Source organism: Colletotrichum gloeosporioides (genome assembly GCF_011800055.1).
Source record: "Colletotrichum gloeosporioides strain Lc1 chromosome Unknown consensus_117, whole genome shotgun sequence".
Lineage (NCBI taxonomy): Eukaryota > Fungi > Ascomycota > Sordariomycetes > Glomerellales > Glomerellaceae > Colletotrichum > Colletotrichum gloeosporioides.
In genome coordinates, this window is record NW_025544762.1 from 1,285,481 (window position 1) to 1,307,237 (window position 21,757).

At 56.0% G+C, this 21,757-nt stretch overlaps 6 protein-coding genes across 6 annotated transcripts; 3 read left to right on the plus strand and 3 right to left on the minus strand.

The window, feature by feature from the left end:
* Positions 1–824: 824 nt before the first annotated feature.
* On the minus strand, positions 825–1,875 carry GCG54_00009293 (uncharacterized protein; the record flags this gene model as incomplete). The annotated part of the gene is made up of 3 exons (XM_045409241.1): positions 825–1,106; positions 1,160–1,791; positions 1,824–1,875. 3 exons carry the CDS (start codon positions 1,873–1,875, stop codon positions 825–827), a joined length of 966 nt encoding a protein of 321 aa, XP_045256486.1.
* A 425-nt stretch (positions 1,876–2,300) lies between these two features.
* GCG54_00009294 (putative transporter) lies at positions 2,301–4,398 on the minus strand (the record flags this gene model as incomplete). The annotated part of the gene is made up of 4 exons (XM_045409242.1): positions 2,301–3,608; positions 3,687–3,780; positions 3,830–4,297; positions 4,373–4,398. The coding sequence occupies 4 exons, from the start codon at positions 4,396–4,398 to the stop codon at positions 2,301–2,303; spliced, it is 1,896 nt and encodes a 631-aa protein (XP_045256487.1).
* Positions 4,399–5,099: 701 nt separating this feature from the next.
* Positions 5,100–6,218, plus strand: GCG54_00009295 (Mitochondrial GTPase 1; the record flags this gene model as incomplete). Its single annotated transcript, XM_045409243.1, has 1 exon — positions 5,100–6,218. One exon carries the CDS (start codon positions 5,100–5,102, stop codon positions 6,216–6,218), a length of 1,119 nt encoding a protein of 372 aa, XP_045256488.1.
* A 559-nt stretch (positions 6,219–6,777) lies between these two features.
* On the minus strand, positions 6,778–8,835 carry GCG54_00009296 (Histone deacetylase complex subunit CTI6; the record flags this gene model as incomplete). The annotated part of the gene is made up of 3 exons (XM_045409244.1): positions 6,778–7,774; positions 7,822–8,106; positions 8,261–8,835. The coding sequence occupies 3 exons, from the start codon at positions 8,833–8,835 to the stop codon at positions 6,778–6,780; spliced, it is 1,857 nt and encodes a 618-aa protein (XP_045256489.1).
* Positions 8,836–11,030: 2,195 nt separating this feature from the next.
* Positions 11,031–13,154, plus strand: GCG54_00009297 (uncharacterized protein; the record flags this gene model as incomplete). Its single annotated transcript, XM_045409245.1, has 2 exons — positions 11,031–11,763; positions 12,229–13,154. The coding sequence occupies 2 exons, from the start codon at positions 11,031–11,033 to the stop codon at positions 13,152–13,154; spliced, it is 1,659 nt and encodes a 552-aa protein (XP_045256490.1).
* Positions 13,155–15,927: 2,773 nt separating this feature from the next.
* On the plus strand, positions 15,928–20,781 carry GCG54_00009298 (uncharacterized protein; the record flags this gene model as incomplete). Its single annotated transcript, XM_045409246.1, has 2 exons — positions 15,928–15,966; positions 16,117–20,781. 2 exons carry the CDS (start codon positions 15,928–15,930, stop codon positions 20,779–20,781), a joined length of 4,704 nt encoding a protein of 1,567 aa, XP_045256491.1.
* Between the last annotated feature and the right edge of the window lie 976 nt (positions 20,782–21,757).

The following is a 21,757-nucleotide window of genomic DNA, read 5'->3' on the forward strand; positions in this document are numbered from 1 at the left end:
GACGCCGCCGTGAATTACGTACCGTCTCTAAGCGAGGGCTAAAATGCAGAGTCACCATCCGGCGTGGCGTTGGGGGGTGATGTCTCAGTCCGTCGGGCCGCAGCTGTTGGTGTGGTCAGGTTCGCCTTACCTGCCGCTGCTGAGCTTCGCACTTACCCGAATAGGCAACAAGAAACTCGAATCATGGAGTTCTGGTTCGCATTGGTTTGCATTTTTGGTCAGCAACTCAGATCCTACGCCAAGGCGAATTGGGGGCTGGATCTTAAGCAAGACGAATGCTGAACAATGTGTTCCGCTATTTCTATGATAATCAAGTCGTATCTATACATCACTCTTTTCAAGAATCGTTATGAATTAGTTTGGAGAGTTTTGATGGTTTAGCTTGATGTATTTGGGGGTGATAGCGACGACGGTATAAGCCAAAGGCTCAACTGCTGGCAGCGTAGAAAAGCTTAGCATTTTCTTGAAGACAAGTTTTTTTTAATTCGGTCTTCCAGAATAGACGATGGTTGATGGCTATGAGGATCCAGAGCACATGATAAATAACGAACCCGCCTAGTATTTCGGTGTCTACGCGGCTATATCTCCTGCCTACGCAATGATGAACATGATACTATAATCCGACTAAAGACGATAGTAGGCAGAAGCGACGATAATAAGAACAATAGTGGCGATGACGACGACGACGACGACGACGATCATGACAATGATTATAACAATGATATCGATAACAGAGTATGAATAAGCACACAGAAAAAGAGTCGCTTTGGTATAGAAACAACAGGCAGTCTCTGCATAACACTCTTTGTTCTTTGTACCACGTATCAGACCTTCAACCCCTCGCTCTCCAATCCATCCCAGAGCTTCTCCGCGCCCTCCTTGTACTTAGGTATGAAGACTCCGTCACCCTGTGGCGGTTCGGCGTGGTAAAACGGCACAACCCGCTTCCTTCCCTTGACAACCTCCAGGATGGTTCCATTCCCGTACTCGGGGTTCTCGCAAAGCTCAAGCATGCCCCGCGCAATCTCCTCGGGCTCGGTGAACAGCTTCGCATCCTCCTCCTCAGCCATGTGCTTCTTGTCGGGGTCCTCCCGCCACATTGGCGTCTGCGAGGCGTTAGCAATCTCAGAACAAAAAGGCAGAACACAAAAACCCCTACCATGACCGCCCCCGGTGCGATAGCGCTGCACCGAATCCCAACCCGATCCCTCATCTCCCCCAGACTCCTCACAAAAGCGTGCAAGCCATGCTTACTCGCAAAATACAACGGCGTCCCGAACCCGAACGCGTGCCCCGCGATGCTGCTCACGTGCACCAGACACCCAGGCCGGTGCGTCTGCGTCCAGTGCCCGATGGCGAGCTGGCTCAGCCGGATCGGGTGCGTCAGGTTGACGTCGATGACCGCGTACGTGCCCGGCTCGCCGCCCGCGGCGTCGCGCGACTTAGTGTCTGGGTTCGACGCCGTCTTGGGCGCGTGCCAGAAGGAGCTCCACGCCGGCTCGAAGATGCCCGCGCCCGGGACGACGATGTCGATGCGCGGGAAGGTGGCGAGGGCCGTGTCCCAGAGGCGGGAGAGCTGCGGCCAGGAGGCGACGTTTGTTGGCTGGAAGTGGGCTGTCGGACGGCTGCTGTCTGATGACAGTTGGGGGGAGTACTGGGAGACGAGGGCGGATGCCTCGGGGCGGAGGGCGAGGTCGCCTATAAGGACGGAGCAGCCGCGCTCGAGGAGGAGTTTGGCGAAGGCGAGGTTGATACCTTGCTGATGCGTGAGCTTCTTTTTCTTTTTCTTGTCTGGTCTTGTGACGACTGGGTTGACGACTTACCTGACCCTGCACCGGTGATGACTGCATATTTCCCTGCTACGGATAACGACATCTTGATTACAGATAAACCGATTGCGATGAGGAGTTCAACAAGCCCAGGTGAGACGAGACAACGCCCCGACGCCCACCGGGCATCTCGGCCCTGAAATACGCCATGGCGCAATATGTCTCACAAGGTAAGGCTGCGAAGGCGGATTGTAGGTTGATCGCGGTAGCCGCCGGTGCGGGTATCTTCACCCGATGCATCACGGACATTGATCCGAAAAAGGGTACCCTTCGACCTCGGGGCGGGGGGTAAATGGGTCCGGACGTGGTTGACAGCGGGACGGAACCCCGCAGATGGATAGATCTCGCAGGACAGGGACCGGGGTTTTTTCATGCAGCGAGGTGACATTTGTGATGAACATCTGCAATTGAATGGAGTGGTTTGTATTGCCGGCTTTTGTTTTGCAGTCTAGCTGTATCTTTGCAGTTATTTCACGCAGATTTCGTCCCCTTCTCCTCGTCGGACACTCGTCTGGCTGACTCGCGCGAGGCGATGACGGCCTCCCGCCTGCGGTCGTTCTCGTTGTCTTCCGGCTTTCCTTCTCTTGTCGCCCACCCGTCGACGTATCTCAACGTCTCTCGATTCCACACTTTGTTCATCAGGAACAGCCTGACTGGGACCAGAATGATGATGATGATAGGGAAGCCCGGGGCCGCCACCGTCAATGTGACTCCAAAAACGATGCCGGTGAGAATGATCTGCGAGATGGTATACATGTGAATGCCCAGCCAGGACGCGCCATGGGGCAAGGCAGGAAGTTCCGATATGGGCGTGAGGAGGTGCCAGATTCTGTTGAGGATCGGGTTGACGGACAGCGACTGGTAGCCCATGAACATGAACAGCCCTGCGAGGACAGAGGTAGGCGTGAAGCCCAGGACGTGTTGGAAGGGTGGTGAGACGAAGAGCAAGATGCCTGCCGCTTGGATGAAGGGCGAGTATCTCTGTTCATAGACCCGTATCAAGGGTTTCAATGGGGGGTCTTCGCCGGGCTCAGAGTTCGGGGCGGGAGAATCTTCTACAACGGTGTGCATAAGAGACTCGGAGTGCAGCGGTGCCTGCGGAAGGAGTCCGTTCGCTGGCGGAATCCCAAGAATACCGCACATAATCGTCGTCGTGCCCAGAAGCATAATATCCCACGCGTAGCCCCCAGGTTTCTGGATGCCGTACCTCTTCGCCGTGCAGATGATGCTGCTGATCTCGTGGTCAAAGTAGAACAACACCGTGATGATGATGCCTGGGATGATGGCGATGAAAATCCAGCCGATAGGGAGCTTCCAGAACTCGACAAAGAAGACGTCCCGGCTCGGCGACGACGGCCTGAACGTCTTGGAGACCTCCAGCCTGTTGTGGTCGAGGTGCGCCAGGTCGCCGACGTAGGGCATGCCGATGAAGAAGACGATGGAGATGGCGGCGGCATACTCCGCGAGGCCCATGCGGACGTACCGGTGGAACAGCGGCTTCCACGACGGCGCCGTCGAGAGGAAGATGGCGAGGAGACAGGTGCCCACTGCGCCGATGATGGAGTAGAGAAAGGCAGCGAGCGAGACCGCGGCTTTGGTGCGCTCAAGCTCGCGGACGGCCTTGTGGAAGTAGATTACGCTGTTGAGGAGAGAGAAGATGTCGGCGCTGAAGTCGGTGACGTATTGCATGGTGTAGTCGTGGGCGTTGAAGATGGCGAGGAGGTAGTGCATCCAGCCAGAGTGGATGAGGGACCAGGCCATGAAAGGCAGGAAAGGGATCTGACGATGTCAGGCAAAGCCGTTCACTTGGAATGGGAACATCGGGTCAAAATGACCACGACGAGAAATGGACGTTACCTTGAAGGAGTTCTCGCATAGCGAATAGATGTTCTCTGCCAGGACCGAGAACGGACCAGTGACGCCGAGGATAGTCAACGGCTGGGCCGAGAACCTGGGAACGTGTTAGTAGACAACAGTCATAAGACTTCCGGCCAACTCACAAAGCAAAGATAATCCCACAGAGCCCCGTGCTAAACACAACTTCAATCGTCCCCCATGACTCTCCAGTCAGAACATACAAGTCGCTGGCAAAGGTGATGCCGGGCAAAATGTTAGTAAAGAAGACGTAGATCGCACTGGCCAGCACGAGCTGGTTGAACACGGTCCAGTCTGATATGTATCGCAGTCTGAAGTTGAGAGAGTCCTCCTTCAGCAGTCTGAACGGTCTGAGCTTCCCGCTCTTGGCAAAGTATCCTCGCCATCTGCTCGGTGAACGCTCCTCTTGGCGAACGGAGGCGACTTCGGGTGACAGCTCTCGGTTCGCGGGAGAAATTGTTCTGTCTGAGGGAGCCTGTGTTCTCAAATCCGGGACTGGCGTGATGGCGTCGTCGTCGTTGTCGTTGTTCTGCCGTGCTATGGCTGATGCCCGACGATCACGTTCGGGACCCATCTTGGAGGAGTTGGGTGTGCTGATGATGGTGGTGTTCACCGCAACTCCGGGCCGTCAACTCCAGAAAAGAACAGCAGCAGGAGTTCAACAGTACACGAGGGCACAAGCAGGTGACGACATTTCAAGCCGAGTCATAAGGTAAAGAGGAAAGAAAGAAGGTATTTTTGAAGAACTCAACACACGTCTATCTTTAGCCCCAAACGCCCCGCGGCAAGTCACGAACCAAGAAACACCGCTTTTTCACTCATCGGTTGCGCGGCATACTTTTCCATAGTCTCGAAACATCCAGGGCGTCCAAGGCAGGCCCTTGATCAGTGCCCAACAAGCGGCAAAACTCAAAAAAACGGCTTCAATCCAAGCACACGACGAACAAATCGAACGCCGCCCGTCCCCCACGTGGATTCTCAACCCTCATTGGCCAAGCCTTGGCATGGGTGGAGACTGGTTCCTCCGATGCACTCGGATCCGGCACCGGGCCCCTGACGTCACCGCCGCAGGGTGCAGGGGCCCAGCCTCAGTGCCCCTCCAACCTTTACTAGATAAAACCCCCGCCGGCCAATCAATTGTGGCGCATTCGATGAGGCTGCGCGACCGGTGCGCTGTCAGGCTGAAAAGAAATTTGCGACCAAATTTCCTACCCTGCGCTTCAAGGGGAAGAAAAAAGCGAACAGCTCCATCAACGCCCAACTCACTCCCGAACCAAAAAAGGGACGCTCATGAATTTGAGTCGCAGGACGACAATGATTACTCACCCGCGCTAGATCCACTCAATCACAGGCCATCGCGCCCAACCCCCGGCGCACCGACAAACCTCTCCCAAGATGCTCCCGACCCTCGCTCGCCGGAGCACCACCACCGTCGCCGCCGCCGCCGCGGCGACCGGCGCCTTCTTGCCCCGCACCCGCTTCGACGTCTCCGACTCCATCCCCCGCTCCTACTACCTCGGCCACCACCACGCCGCCCTCCGCGACATCTCCTCCCGCCTCAGCGAGGTCGGCCTCGTCCTCGAGTGCCGCGACTACCGCGTCCCCATCACCTCCTGGAACCCGATCCTCGACCGCGCCATCGCCGGCCGCGAGCGCATCGTCGTCTACACCCACCGCGACCTCGGCACTGACAGCCCCCGCGAGACCGAGCAGGCGCTGCGCCGCTTCCACCGCGGCCAGACCGCCGCCGGTGGTACCCCACAGCGCGCCGTCTTCTGGCGCAAGGACGACGGCGCGAGCACAAAGGCCCTGCTGAGCGAGATCCGCCATGTCGCGCAGGCCGTCGACAGCCTGACGGGCGTGCGCGCGCTCGTCGTCGGCATGCCCAATGTCGGCAAGAGCACCCTGCTGAACAAGCTGCGCAAGCACGGCATGCAGAAGAAGCCGTCCGTCGCAAGGGTCGGCGCGCAGCCCGGCGTGACGCGCAAGCTGTCCTCCCCCGTGCGCATTCTCGACTCCGAGAAGGACGGCGGCACGGGGCTCGGCGAGGGCGTGTTCGTCCTCGACACGCCTGGGGTCTTCATGCCGTATGTGTCCGAGGCCGAGAGCATGGTCAAGCTCGCGCTGGTCGGGTCCGTGAAGGACGACCGCATCCCGATGGTGATCCTTGCGGATTACCTTTTGTACCGGATGAACCTCGTCGACCCCGGTGTGTACGCGAAATACTGCGATCCAACGAATGAAGTCAACGACTTTCTACAAGGGGTAGCGAGCAAGACGGGCAAGTTGAAGAGCGGCGGAGAGGCGAATGCGGAGAGTGCGGCAGACTGGATAGTCAAGCAATGGAGGGTTGGCCAACTGGGCAAGGTCGTTTTGGACGATGTCAATGATGAGGCTTTCAGGGAGAAGGAGCTAGAAAAGGCCGGACAAGGCCCCGTGAGCATGAGCCAGGCGCGCAAGAGGGAGAAAGAGGCCAGGAAGGACAGAGCACTCAATAAAACCAAGGCAGTGTAAGATTCAAGGATAGTGAATTTTGAAGAGGACGACGACCCCCCTTAGAGATACCCCGCACTCTGTATATCATACATGGAAAAAAAGAAACAGAAGTATAGATAAATGAGGGTAATGTGTACATTAGAAGATGCGCCAAGTTCATATTGAAACGTCGCTAGATAGGCCTGTAAACCCTGACACAGCGCGAAGCGTCACTCATACCCATCGAACATTCGCATCTGTCTGAGTATCCGATATTCGTCCCCAGGCCCACCACTCACCAAACTCAATAACCCGTAACTAGTACGTACACTCAATTCTGTAGCAATAATGGCCATTTTGAAAATCCTATGCTCCGATCACTCTCGCCATCCCAGGGAGACCTTAACGCCACAAGCAACAAACCCAATCAACGAAAAATCAAAAACAAAAAAAAAACATGTTTGCCGTCGGATGCCACCGTCGGATAATCTCTGGTATCATACGCCGAAACCAACCGCAGCCACTGTGTCGCTTTCGAGCAATGGCTCGCATATATAGAGAACAGGGAAACAAACGCCAGAAACCCAGAGGCTACTCGTCAAGGCGCATACTGCTTTTGCCAACGAAGTAGGTCCCGGGTCAGAACGTCCATCATTTCCACACAGTTTAAAGCCTTGAACTCCTTAGACTCGGAATCGTTTTCGCTGGACGACCCGTTCGCGACAGCGGAGTCCTTTGCTTCTGTGCTTACAGAACCGTTAACGCTGATCTTTGGTGCCTCTGGCGCGGTTGTCGCGCGCGGGCTGTGTTGCTGAGAGCTGTTTTGGCTACTTCGTGACCCTGGTAGTGCTTCTCCAGCCAACTCCACTTGTGTCTTGGAGATGAAGTCGAGGAACGCTGTCACTCTTCGCTTCATTTCGTTCATAGACACCTTACTCTGGGTGCTGTGCGCCTTGTGCTTAGCTCCATGATGCTTAGACTGGTCCGCACCAGAGTGTTTGCTGACTCCAGCGCCAGTATGGTCGTCGTGATTCCGCGCAATGTCTCTGGACATCGAGCGCGCTGGCGTATCCTCATGTTCGTCTCGATCCTTCGTATACTGGTTTCGGCCCTTGCCACGTTTCTGATGGTTGCGACTCGACTTCTTGTGCGTGCTGCCAGTGGGTACCGGGTTCGCCGGCGGGGTATCGGGGGTCGGCGCAGATGACGGAGGCGCTTCGACCGGCACAGGAGGCTCCGTTGTTGGCTTCACAATAGGTCTTGCGGACGCCAGAGGGACTTCTTCCGACGGATCTGAATCTGTGGCCACATGAGCTTCAGGCTCCTTGACGACACCCGCGGTGGTAGTGGTAGTAGTACCCTCCGCCCTTCTGCGATCCGCCCGACCCTTTCTGCTTTTGGCGGCCTCAGCACGCTGACGGTCGCGCTCTTCACGCTCCGATCTCTCTCGCTGATTGCGGGCGCCGCGAGCCTTCTTCTGTCCGTTGCGAGTGATTGATTCCTCCTCTGACTCGTCTTCAATTGCTTGTGTTTTTTCGGGGGGCGGCGACATTGAAGGAGAGCTTGTTCGTTGCCTCTTCAGACTTGCGAGATTTCTAAAACCGTTAGGAGACGCAGACCAACGACCCAATTGAGCACTTACTCCTCACTGCCGCTGCGGCCACGCTTCGGTCGGCGCGTTTCCGGCTGGTCAGGAACAGCCTCTTCTTTACTGGCCTCAATGGCTCTTCGTAATTGTTCGTCCTCGTCGTATGCAGCGTCCCGGCTGTTCATCGTCGATCTTCGCTTCTGAGCTTGTGTTGCTGACGAGGCTCGGCCATTTTTGCTCGTCTCCTTGGGTGAGCGGGTACCGTCTTTGACTAGGGAAGCAGCTCGAGACGTCGCGCGCGATGGACGGTTGAGTGGAAGGTAATTTGAGTAGCGTTGTCTGTACGGTACGACGTTAGTATGCTAAAAGAAGGGTCAAATGGGTTGGCTTCCGGAGGATCTCTGGATACCAGTGACGCGGCCCACGCAGGGCTGTCAATCACACCAGCAGAGAGAGCACAGTTCGGTATGAGAAGGTCATCTAGAAAACTTACCCATTGCTTGCAGTGTGAATCTTGTGTAGGTCATTCCGACACTTCTCGCAGAAGTACTCGTCGGGAGAACTCTCTTCGGTGAAAATACCGACGCAGGCACCATGCTGCCAGACTTTGCACACATCGCACTGGACAAACAAACCGGAGACCTCGTCTGACAGCTCGATGCTAGCGAAGAAGTCTGCCTCCGGGTTGTGCTTTCCGTGCTTGGAGTCCTCCTCAAAGGGCGGAGGACCCGGGTATTCATCGAAGCCGCAGACGCAGCGCACCGACTCGTCGTCCTCTTGGACGTCGTCGCTTCCGGTGGCCATGTCGTAGGGATCAACACGAGACTTGTCTCGAGCGTCCTCTTGAGCGCGGGTCCGACGTCGTGAGGGAAGTGCGTCCTCAAGGTCCTCGGGGGGCTCTGAGGAGAGCGAGGCGCTTGGTGTGGATTTTGCGGAAGAGGTCTTGTTGAGAGATCTTGTATTCCTTTCGCCGCGGCTGGAGAGACTCGATGTAGTCGACGACTGTTGTGATTGAGAGACTGTATTGCCTCGGGCTCGTGAAGATCGTCGAGGCGAGGGGGGTGCCATTGAGGCAGCGCGGCGGGAAGGCGGAGGGGAGGAGAAACGAACGGGGGAGGGATTCGGAGTAGGGAGGGAGGGAGGTCGGCAGGAGGTTGACAGATGAGAGGCGGTTGTCGCAATGTCCAAGGCAAGGTACGAAGGAGAGAATTGAGGTGTCGAGGTAAGGAGGAGAGAGAGGAGCGAGTGGGCAGAGCGGGTGGGTTGTTATGGTGGTTCGGGTGGGAGGGCAGTCGATCGAGCGAGGGTGGAAGAAATGATTTGGTTCGCGACTCGCAGGTAGGTCAGGCTACTGAGAAGGGAGGACTCGGGTACTCCAGCAAGACTTTTTCGGGGATTGAACAGTTCGCATGTCTAACAGTTGAGGACAATGTAAAGTCATATCGTGACGGGTCGGGAAAAGAGAGGCCGGAGTGCGGAGTGGGAAGACGAGAGAAAAGAGTGCGCCCTGGAAGACTGGTTCTGGTTCTGGCTCTCTGGGCGAAGGAAATGGGTAGGCGACTGGCAGCACGCTTCGGGGTTGCAAAGTGCGGTACGGTGGGTGCGCCGCCTCGCCCTCCGAGCAACAGGGAAAAGGCAGCTTTGCGGGGCTGGGCCTCTGGTTGGTGCAGTTGTGCTGCATAAGTAGAGCATAACGGATGGATAACGTGGGTAAAGTCTGCAGTTATGCATCTGTCGGAAAAACTCATGGAGCTCGACTGCCTAAGGTGTAGACCAGGACATAGGGCGAGGTACTTGGAACTTCCAATGGCACTGTGCATTTCCCACAAATCAAGCAGCATCCAGGGCAGAGTGTCGGATTAAATTGCGGTACTCAGAACATGACTGGTCGGTTGGTGACCTCCAGTCTCCATCCGCTGTCACGACGGCAGGGATTTTCTTCCGAAGGACCCTCAAAAAAAACAATGAGAAAGGCGACACGGACAGCACAATCCACGATTCGATTTCCGCCTGTCCATCCAGTCATGTAGCCCCCCGCCTCCCAGAAGCTCCCGTCACTGCTACATCACAGTCCGTTATTCTTCCTACTTCGACAGTGCTCGTCTAATCTTGACATCAGTTGCTTTTATGCAGCAACGTCCCTCGTCTGTAGCGAGCTCTACCTTAGCGAGTCCAGTTGCTGCGAGTATTGCTATGCAGCACAGCATGCCTACGTATTACCTACCTAATGCACAGCACACAGTGCGTCAATGCAGCGTTCCCCCTCATCCCGCACCACAGACAGCGCCCCAAGACCAGGATTCATCCTCGACCTTCCACGTCTATTCACCACCGCAACCACCACCCGACCACCACATCGTTCATTCCCGTCCGCTGTGACTGCGCTTGCCCCAGCCCCCGGCGCCCCGTCCACAGCGGAGCCCTGGCCTGCTTATCTAATGCGTTTCGAGCAATGGCCCTGGTTAACCTACCTACGTCTCCTAATCACACACCAGACATTATCAAATGTTGTCATTAGCAATCAAAGCTGGGGTTTTATACAACATTGGCTCTTTCGCAATCCTCCGAGTGCTTGCTGTTGCTTTGCTACCGCCCTTGCATCGCCATCACCCTGTCTGTTCGACTGCGTTCTCTGCCTTCTCGAGCTCTTGCCTGCTCCAAAGGCGCCTTCGGAGCAACCCCAGCCGATTTCTGGTGGACCGAGTTGGTATGCCCGCTCCCCTCTCGAGTCTACGAGCTCCGCCCGCACTTTGTGCCCGAACCTGAGGCTCTTTTTTGCGCCGCACTCCTTTGACTTGATCGAGAGAAGCGAGAATTGTCGAAACTGCTTCTGCTGCGTTTGCTGGACATTGTTTTGCTTGGCGGGGCATGGGACCTGATCACTGTTGCGGATATTTGCTGATGGTTGGGCAAACTCAGGAATCAAGGGTTACGAGCTCGTCCTTCCGCCTATAATTCGAATCCTCCACCCCCGATCCTCACCTCACCCAACCCGACCGCCGTCTGTAATCGCTCTGGCGACACTGCCCCAACTTCTTCGCGAACCCAAGCTCTCGTCCCTTTCGTGAATACTCTTGTGTGCGGCGTTTGTCTTGGATGGCTCGTAGCATGAGGTGTTATGGGTACGCCTTGCTCCCCTCGAACCTCCGCCATACCCTTGCCACTTCCCGTCCCCACCAGCGCCCATGCCCTGCGCCAGGGCTCAGTCTCGTCAGGCATCATAAGCGTTGACGTCTGTTCTGGTGCTTTGGGACCTGGCTGTGATGCGTCGACGAGCCCTTGGTCTAGAGCTCGCTGCTCTAGGCTTCATCACCCGACAGGAGCATATGCTAATTTCACGCTCGATCATTGCCACAGGTCATAATCGAACAATGTCTCCCGAAAGCGTCTCCTCCCTCTTTCCCCAGAGGCCGATTCGTCCCCTCCCGAAGCGCCGACTACGCGAACGCCTGTCGCCTGATGTCGCCGACTCCATCGAGTACCCTCCGGCGAACCAGAACTCTAGTCCTCTCTTTTACTACCCCAATATTCCGCGAGATGATGTTCCGTCTAGGTCAGGGGGCTTGAACGGTGTGAGCAGAAGTAGTCTAGGCTATGAGATTAGCCCAAAGGTTCATGCGGGGAACGGGGAGAGCGACGAAGAAGATATGGCGTTGAACAGCAGCAAGATTGTCCGTCGTCCACAGCCAGAAATCCTCAATCGCGCTTCGGCCCTGCCTCCGAAACTCGAGCAGTCCAAACATTCAAATCCCCAGCCACCACCGTCTACGGCATCGTCTGCCGACGGATACGAGTCGTTCGAAAACACGAACAACAAGAAGAAACGAAAGATACCAACGGCGGGGGATTCTGCGCTCTCCGGCACGCACTCGGTGGCTGACATTGGCTCCATGAGCATTTCGGCAGCAACATCCCCCTCCAACGAGCACAGCGAGCTAGGAGGGTCAGCATCGCCATCATACTACGGAGCCGGAAACTTCGTCACAAACAACCAAGGTATATCTGGGCCGGGGAGGGGCAGATTTGGTCGATCAAGAAGTGGTAGAAGTCCGCTGGGAACTCTGTCCGACGCACCGAATAGTTGGGTGGGAAGAGGGCCGAAGTACCGGCCGCCTCAATGGGCAACTTCAAGTAAGTCTTTCACAGCTCCTCTTCACGATGCTGTTTTTCTGTGTGTCTTCTGCTGCTGTTGCAAAGAGCTGGCGGTCTGTCAAAGGAGATGTATGCAAGCTCTGGCGGGGTCCTGCACATTATGCGGGACAGTTCTTTGAGGGGCATGGAGTTTGAGTATCACGGCTACCTCGAGCTTGAGATCTCTTTCTCGCTCAAATGCAAGCACCCACCACGACAAACGGAAGGCACACCCACCTACCTTACTCAACCCTCCATCTCTCCCTTTTAAGGAATTTCTCTTCCGCATCCCACAACTCGCAAACAAACCGCTGACAATCGTTCCCTAAGGCGAAAACCCTGGCATCATTTCGAGCGCCATCGCAAATGCCGAGAAGCTCCCGTCCACACCCGGTCAAGAGAACGTCAGTCTTTTACAGCAGCATTCATCTAGCGTCAAATCCAGCCCGACTGCAACGCAGTTCACCTTTACCTGCGACTCTCCAGTTCCCAAGCCACAGTGGCCAGGAACTGATCCATTAGGTTCACACGGCTCACTTCCAGGTTACGGCAACAAGTTTAGGCAAGCTTCAATGGCGACCCAGACGCTAGACGCCGCGAGCTCGATCGCTGCGCCTCCTGCGCCGGCACCAGTCAGCAAGGGAGGCGCGCAGCCTGGCAAGAAGAAGAAGAGCCGTCGCCGCCAAGAGAAGGAGCTTAGGTTGGCAGCCAAGCACCGTCGTCAAGAAGCTGAATACCGCTACATCAACAACCCGCCCAAGCCGGAGGATATGTGGATTTGCGAATTTTGCGAATACGAGCGCATCTTTGGCGAGCCGCCTTACGCCTTGATCAAGCAATATGAGATCAAGGATCAGAAAGCTCGCAGAAAAGAGGCGGAGCGGAAGCGGCTGCTGGAGAAGGCCAAGGCCAAGAGCCGAAAGGCCAAGAAGGCAGCTAAATCCCCCGGTAAAACGGCATCGCCTCAGAGCCAGCAGCAGGCCGGCTCGGCTGATGCGCCGGCGGGACACACAACCAACCCTGGCTTCACCCCCGACGAATACATCGAGGATATTGAGGGAGACAATTTCGACGACTCATATTCTCAAGACGATCCACCGATGTTACTGAGCGACGATCCGGATGACCGATGTCGCGATCCCGATTGCAACGACTGTCATGGAGCGTTCGAGGATTTGGATGATCCCGGCGACGAACATGAACCCCGCGACGAACCCGGCGACGAACTCGGCAACGAGTCATATTCACCATCATGAGCTTGTCCATAGTGTGGATTCTGGATACCTGAATACCTGAGAAGCTCAGCCGTGGAGCTGGCTCTCTCCTATGCGTCTACATTTTGCATTAACTACGGCGGCATTTCTTGCGCACCGGCTCGGCAGAACACTGGCAACCTTATTTCGGTCGTTGACTTGGATATCGGCCCAGCCCTTACCTCGAGAATCAAGCAAGCGATTTGGATTGTACCAAAGAAACAGCCGACAGCAACAAGATTCCCCTTTCGAAATCCAAAACAACAAAAAAAAGGCAGACGTCGATGCGCACTCTCACAACTGCAGAAGTGGCGCAAGTACAGATTAGAGATGCCAGAGGATGTTCAAGACATTCTTTCTGGGGTATTGGGAGTATGCAGAGAGATGATCTTGGGAACTCGTTTGGGCTTGGGCATGAGATGTACAGATTATTCTGTGAAGAGATCTAGAAGGGTAACGCTCAGTAGGAGGTTACGAGAGGGTTTCATCAAGATGATTGTTAGGGTGCTAGGAAGACCAACACAGCATTCGCTAGCAGAATCCACCACACTCTGATAACTCGATCAAAAAAAGTGAAATTTGTTCTTCTCTATTCATCTTCGTCGTCGTCTGCATTGTTGATTCTCACGCTGTCCATCGCCGTCCGCAAGTAGATGATAGAGCAGGTGCCAGCGAAGGGAGCTCCGAGAAGAGGCATGACGTAATTGACTGGGGCACTGATTTGTGGCTGGTCTGGGCTCCTTCGACCTTATTCATAAGCGGGACGGGAGACTGACCCCTCGGCCTTTTCCGCCTCGGCAGGACCGTAATCCCGTCCTCATCGCCAATTCATCGTCCAATCCCACACGACAAGGCTGCTTCGTGGCTTGCATGTCCTGTTGTTGTTCAACGATCGAACAGAGTTTAGCATCGATTCTAGTAACGGCGGGCGTCCCGAGGGCTCCATGACCTTGCGTTTGAGATCAGAGATGGAACCGCGATTAAAAAGACGGTTTCTTTCAGAAATGATCGAGTTGAAATGACCTGTCCGACCGGAGGGGCGCAGCGCAGGACCGGAGGTTGCGCTACCGTAGCCTCCGACCAAGCTACTGCGTCTGCACCAGGAATGGAGGTCTTTCGGAGGATGTGGAAGCCAGCGCAGGTAGGTAGCTGGCAGGTCATTCCCATTCCCGACTTTGTCGCCGCCGATCAGTGCGGTTGGCGGAGCATGCATAGACCTTGGAGTCGAGTGTTTGCCAGTCTTCGCCAGTGACGTTTCTTCGGGCTGTCTTTCCGGAGGGACCCATCCGGAGCTGCGGTGACAAGTTGAGTTGGATGGTGGTGTATTTGTCGCGTGATAGGCCCTGATACAGACCTTTGCCATGCATTTCCATCAGAGTCCAGACGCAGGCAGGGAGCTCCTCAAGCTTTCTCTCACCTCGATCTCCGCCAGTGCCGGTCCGCGTATGCCGTCTCCTGCGGCCGCGGGAAGTGTTGCGCGTTGCTACCTACCACCTGCTCGAAGTCTCTCGCTCAACTGGATGGGATGGATGGATGGCCAGGCCAGGGGTGGGGGAAAGGCACGAAAGCTTCGCTGTCAGTCAGGCCTGAAACAACCCTGTCCTGTCCACCGCAGCCCCAAGTTTCTGTGAGACGTCGATCAACTGCTCCACACGAGTTCGGCACTCAGAACTCTGTCTGTGATGGGCGGTATCTTGCAGGAGGCCCTCTGAGCGCCGATTTGACTCAGAATGAGCTGGATCATCACCCGCAACTCGTGGCCACCTTACTTTGACCTGCTACAACGGCTATAGGGATCACGGACGCAGACACGACAGAGAACACAGGTGCAGATGACCACAGCTCTACAGATGCGGTCTCTTCATTTTTGTGTATGGTTTGTGCTTCCCGCGATCTGCTGCTGTCGTGGCCCCCCAAAGGCTCCCGCCCAGAGACGGCTCATTGAGATGCGGCATTGCAGACCAAGGCCATCCTGTCTCTAGCTTAGGCCGGAAGTCTGTCTTCAAAGCAGCCAATCTTTGCGAAACACAGGGTGCCAGGTCAGAGAAGCTGTCACAATTGCGCAGCAGTAGCAACATGGCCAGCGAGCAGGCAATGCATGGCCCGTGGGATTGGCACCCTCGATTCAGTGGAGCCAGGCCAGACCCGGCGTGGTGTCGTCCCAAAACAGAAAGGCGGCTCAGGCGAAACAAGGGTGCCTCCAGAAAGGAAGCGCGGTAAGGTGCATTGGGCAGGCCGTGGGTGCAGATGCCAGGCGTCCGCCGCCGCTAGTGCTCTGGATGTTGCTGCCGCTGCTGCACCTTGCGCAGCTGGGCTGGGCCGCTGCAATCACTGGAAAAGAATGGGGATGAAAATGGAATGAAAGCAGCCCCGTAGGTACAAATTACTGTAGGGGGAAAAAAACTGCTTAGTGCACGCACTGGCCAGCGCCCCCATCGTGGCTGAACCCGACTCACCTCTTCCGTCATCATCCCATCCACTCATGGATCCCATCCACCTCCCATCCCATCCTTTTCCTCTTCTGCAGAGGAGCCTATCCACCATCTCTTTCCACCCCCAGCTACCTTTTCCCCGACATCACCAGGTCTAATCTACCGCGGCCTCCGTCTTCCCGCACTTACTCGACCCTTCCCCCGCTCCGATTCCTTTCTTCTTTTGTTCTTCTTTTAATCATACCTTCCCACATATTTGACTCTATCAACCCTTATTCCATGCGACCTATTACCGAATCATCACAGGCCTTGCGCCGTTGATCGACGACCAGAGATACGCAAACATGTTTGGCGGTTCTAGGAGGCACCGGCAAGCCAATCAGGTAAGTCACCACACTGCCAGCTCTTGCTTCTATTTGATGTCTTGACCGCGATCCTTCACGATGCGGCTGTTGGGATCACGACCGCGCTGCATACCCCTGGATCCTCGCTCGGCGATGTCGCATCTGATTTTAACTAACCCGGGCCCGTAGCCATTGACTGCCGCAACAGCAAATCCCAGCGCGGCCACCGCAGCCGCATCAGCGTTCGCGCGTCGCGCATCCTCGTCATCCCTCTCATCCGCCGCCGCCGCCGCCGCCCTCCGCGCAAGACCCACGACACCCATCAATGTCGCCGAAGTTCAGACGAAGCGGACTCAAAAGCGCAGCGCGTCCGTGTCGTCGCACGGCAGCCAGGACACCCGACGAAGCCTGCATAGGTCCCCTAGCCAGGGCTCTATGAGCGAGAGGACCTTCCGCTCGCCGTCGCCACACCGAACCCCGGCGCCCGCGGAGGATGCGCCGCCGGTCCCGACCATTCCGGACGACATGCGGTCAAACGGCGGGAAGTCGACCCACACCAGGTCGACGAGCCTACAGATGCAGCCGTTTCGTGTTGCGAGTCAGAAGCAAAAGGAGGGTGGCTCCTGGTTTGGAGCCGCAACGGAGGGGAATTTGGCCAACGTCAGGACCTCAGACGCTTCGATGCGCGTTGCTTCACCAGAGTCCCGCCCGGGAGCTGTAAGCCCAACTTCTTCTGTCAACTTTTCCTATCCGAGGGGGCTGCATACCGCATCACCCCCACCATCGCCAGCTGTCGAGAGCATTAGAATGACAAGTAGCCAGCGACTTGCCTCGCCCCGCCGAACAGAGTCAGTGGCCTCCCGGTCATCCGTCTCAGAACAACCACTCGTATACGATCCCAACTCGCGGAGGATGGTGCCCAACGTGAATCTGTTGGCCAAGGAGCAAAGTGTTCGTGATGCGTCCGAGAAATCGCCTAAGAAGAAGAAACATCAACAGCAAGGATTGGCTAGGAGTGGTTCCCACCTCGCCAAAGGTACAATGAGTAGAACTCACGGTGTTGCAGTGGAAAGCGAGGAGCCTGCCACGAGGCAGCGCGAACAACCTCAAGCTCGAGCTCAGGCGACTACTCCTGAGCCAAAGGTGTCACAAAACCAGCTCGCGGCTAGTGAAACAGTGCAGCCAGTCCTAGCGCCATCACATGTAGACGAGAAAGCATCAATGGTCGGATCTCATTCTTCGCCTAATGGGTCAGCACCTGAGACTCGCGGCCAACAACAAGCAACAGCCAGTCCTGAGACTACTCAAGCGGCCCCAGAAGTAGAGTTCGAACAGCAGGCGCGAAAGAGTGACGGCGCCACCAATCTTCCGCGTTCTGAGCCGCGGCAAGGTGTCCCTATCTTGGCAAGAAAGCCATCAACGGTCCAGGAGGAATCAGACGAGGACCTGCTGAACTCAGAAGATGAAGATGACCAATCTGCAGCGCAACAAGACGTTGCTAATGTCCTTGATGCAGTGCCCGTCCGATCCTCCGGCCCTCCCAAGCAACCATCTCTGTCTTCTGAGAGCACGGTTGTCGAGTCTCAAGTCTCCTCGTCCCAGAGGCAGCCGAGTCCACCAGAGCTCAGGCAGCATGGGAGCGTCAGAAATGCCCGGGCTCACTCCAGCAGTCCGGCAAGATCAGCGCGCTTTGCATTGGGGGCAGATCAACTACTCATCAGGCATGAGCCTCCCGCAAGATCAGTCTCACCTCGGAAGTCCGCCTTGAAGCACTCGGCTAGTCCTTCTAGGGGAGCTTCGCCGACGGACGAGAGCTCCGAAGCTTCAGGTCCCAGTCGGTATGGTAGTGAGGTCACTGCCATTGAGGGCCAAGTAGCACGCAAGAAGAGCGTACGCGTCAGCTTTGACGACGAAAACACCAAGGTCGTGGGACAGTCTGCTGCCAAACCTGAGCTTGATTCGCCCGTCCCTCCTAGTCCCCAGACGAAGAGACACTGGTACAGCCACTTGGGTCGAAATCGAAAGAAGGAGGTGATTGCCTTGGATGATGACGAGGTCATGAAACCCCGTCCAGCGTTGCCATCATTTGGCAGTGTGCGTGACAAGAAGCTCAGAGAGCCCGAGGAACGGCCACTCGTTCGGCCCGTTGAACCACCGTCTTCCCCATCTGCTCACGATACATCTGCAACTTACGATTCCGACAATGAGGAACTCTCGGCTCCTCTCGGCGCGGCTGCTGATCACAATGTCGGCGCGATCTTGAATCAGGAACAGACGGCCAGAAACGCGGCGAACATCTCGAGGTTCCGGGAGCCGTTGCCACCTGTGGTGACATCCATGGAAGGTAACGGCTACTACTCGCCCAGCTCCTCCAGTTCTGAGGACGAGGAGGAGCATGAGATCGTGAAAGAACCAGAACCAACATTACCTCCTGAGCAAGTCAAGGAAGAGATAGTTGCTGCTCACCCTGAAATAACTCACGACGAACCCATTTCACTTACAGCGCTTGTTGACCAAAAGCAGCCAGAGGGCAAACACGAGGTAGAACATGTTCCCGCCATCTCTGTTATTCAACCTACCCCTACTCCCAAGGAGACAGCCCCTAACGGCTCGGTGACCGCCTTCAGCTCCGGGTACTTTGATGTTCCCGGAGGTTTCCCGGAAGACGAGAGCGACGATAACGCAGTCACCACCCAAGCTCGACCAGAGTCATCGGGTCCCAAGAAACCCGTTGATGAGCCGGCACCAGCGCCGAGGACAGAGCGATCCATTGCGTTCGCTCCATCTGCGCAAAAGACCACGTATGAACCCTTGGTGGAGGAAACCGAGTCGTCAGAGGGCGACAGCATTTACAGCGATGCATACGAGGACCTATCAGAAGTCGAAGGGGACGGGTTTATGTCTTTGGATGCCGTCATCACAACTCCAATTCCCAACAAGGTTTCGCAGAAGCTTTACGAAAAGGTTCTGGTTACACCACCTAAGGATTCGTCCAAGGACTCGCAAGCCAGCGATTCTCCCCCTGGACCAGAACCCACCCGAGCCGCTGGCCAACCCGAGGACGAGTGGGAAAAGGCTAAGCAATACTGGCGGGGCCTGACCAGCGACAAGCGCAAACAACTCGAAAAGGAGGCGTTTGAAGAGGCGGGTGTTGATGGCGATCTTGAGGAAGTCATTCAGCCCAAGAAAGTGAGGAGGAAAAAGTCGGTTCGTCGTAGCGATGGAGCTGCAGAAGAGCAGGCGGCAACAAATCCTGAAAGAGTGTACCAGATTCAGCCTGGCACCAAGGCCGCTGATGAGGACGAACCACCATCACCCATGCGCAAGACGCTTCGCGGTCGACAGCCACAGGAGACGAATGGAAATGGCAAGCTCCAGAAAACAATGAGAGGAGCGCAACCTACGCAACCATCAGCAGGCGGTATGGGCATGCGAAAGACTCTGCGGTCCGATGCTTCTACGCCCTCTCAACCTGTCGATCAGCAACAGCTCGGTGGAGGAGGCATGCGGAAGTCTATGAGACAGAATGGCTCCTCCGCGGGCCCAGGTCCTCAGCCGCGTGCCGCTGCTGCACCTGCCAGCCGGCCTCTTTCGACTCAAGGTCCACCAAGACGCGAGTCCGATGAGAAGCGCTCCAAGCATGCCTCGATTGACGGATCAATGACCAGTACCGAGATGGCAAAGGGCATGCAAGCCAACTTACGGCGACGTGCGTCAGACTCGAGTGAGAGCAGTTTTAGACGTTCACGGCCTCAGCGTAATGGCCTTGGATTCAGAAAGTCCATGCGTTCGAATGATGTGCCGGAATCAGGGGCCACGGGCAGGAACTCACGCTTTAGCCTTCGGTCCGCCTCACCACCCGGCTCGCCCCGCTCACCACCGGTTACAATGGGCAACAGAATGACGATGCGTACAATGCGTCGGGATTCTAGTGAAAGCAGCACAAAACGCCTGAGCCTTCTCTCATTTGGGGGCAAGAAGTCTGCTAAGGAGACCACGAAAGCCGGCAAGAAGAGCCGGTTTGGAGACTCAAGCGATGAGGACGACGCTGGGCCGTCTGCTTTCCGCAGTCGTTTTGCCGACTCCAGTGATGAAGACGAGAGACAGCCTTCCAAGTCTGCCTCGCAGACTATGCCCAAAACGATGCGAACTTCAAGCTCCGCCGCGGCTGCTGCCATGAAGATGCCTCCCCCACGCTACGATGAGAAGGGCGAAGAATCGCCAGACCTTCCGGACAGCAGTGACGAGGAGGTCGCCCCGCCTCCGGTCCCGGTGCAGTCGCAGAAGCCGGTCTCTCAGAGAAAGATCTCAGGCGCTAGTGGCCGCCTCGTCAAATCTCAGTCGGATGGTCACGGTCTGCAGCGGTCGGGCTCTGGTCGCGCAGCGCTTATGGAGTCTTCAACGACGCCCGCCGTGGGCACGCAAGTGATGGCTCGCCCTACGCAGCATCGTAGGGGCAGCCTACTCTCTGTGCTCCGCCGCAAGAAGGACACCGACATGGGCAAGATCTCGCGTCCTTCTCACGGCGAGAGCGGGGCTAGGAAGGACACCAAGCTTGAGCGCAGCCCCGACGAGATCTCGGCTCTTCGTAGCGGCACCATATCACCCAGACTGCAGAAGCAAATGGAGAATTGGCCACTCGTCGAGGAGACGATCGACGATGAGAAGAGGCCAATGACCTCGGATGGCACTAAGCCGATGGACGCCTCGCGACCCGTGTTTGCGCCGCGTCGTAGCACGAACCAGGTGCTCGTGGCGGGCCGCCCCGGTGAGCTGGACACTACACAGCTCGAGGGCACCCGCAAGAAGAAGAAGTTTGGCACGCTCCGTCGCATGTTCAAACTAGATGACTAGGCGTCTTTTTCATGCCACGCCTAACAACCACCACCATCGCCCAGCCTAGGGCAATTGTTTTCTCCTTTCACACGCTACAATCGCAACAGACCTCCTCCAGCACCGGTCTGATAATCTACATAATCTGAGCTCCAAACGACGCTCCTTTCTTCATCTGTCACCTTACAACGATAACAAAGCAGGCGTTTCAGGGCTTTGATAGAACACATATTTTGAAGCGAACATCATGGCCCTCGCGGAAGGAATACCCGAGCACAAAAGACCTTCGTTTATTTCTTATGTTTTTCAATGGGGTGGCCCCAGCGGCATACAGGCACTAGGCGGAGGATGGGCACTGGGTGGAAAGGATGGGAAAATGAAGGCAGCGGCAAGACAATGACGCCGACTGCAGGGAATTGAGATATGTACAGTACATGCTTTATTTTGAATGATACCACCGAGGAAATATCAGAAGCGGGAAACACGCCGCGTTGAATACTTTATCGACCTTATCTCCAGCATTGCCGGTGCTCTCGCAAACGTGATTATAATTTGAAGAGGACTGTCATGTCGGCTGTGGGTATAAGCACAGTCATGAGGTTGTGGTGTCCAGGCGGGTAGGGACGTTAAAGACGAGGATAAGGACGACACGACAGCGACGAGGATAGGGACGATGGAGATAATAATCAGGACAACAGAGACGAGGAAAAAGACCACGTTAAATATAAGAAAACTGACAATCACATCAAGCACGACGATTGCGACAACAAAAGGCCCGCAGCACTCCGCCTGATCGGAGTACCTGCCCCTGATGGCATATATCTGCGGCGACGACTAATACTCCAGAGGTAATGAGGTGCAAATTCGCAGTGACTCCGACCAACAGTCTCAGACGAATAAATGCTCACTCGAGCTCTGCTTCCCATAGGATTCAAAATGCTCCAGGCAAGTTCTTGGGGATTGGAAACAACGACGTCTAGTAGTAAAACCGGTACAG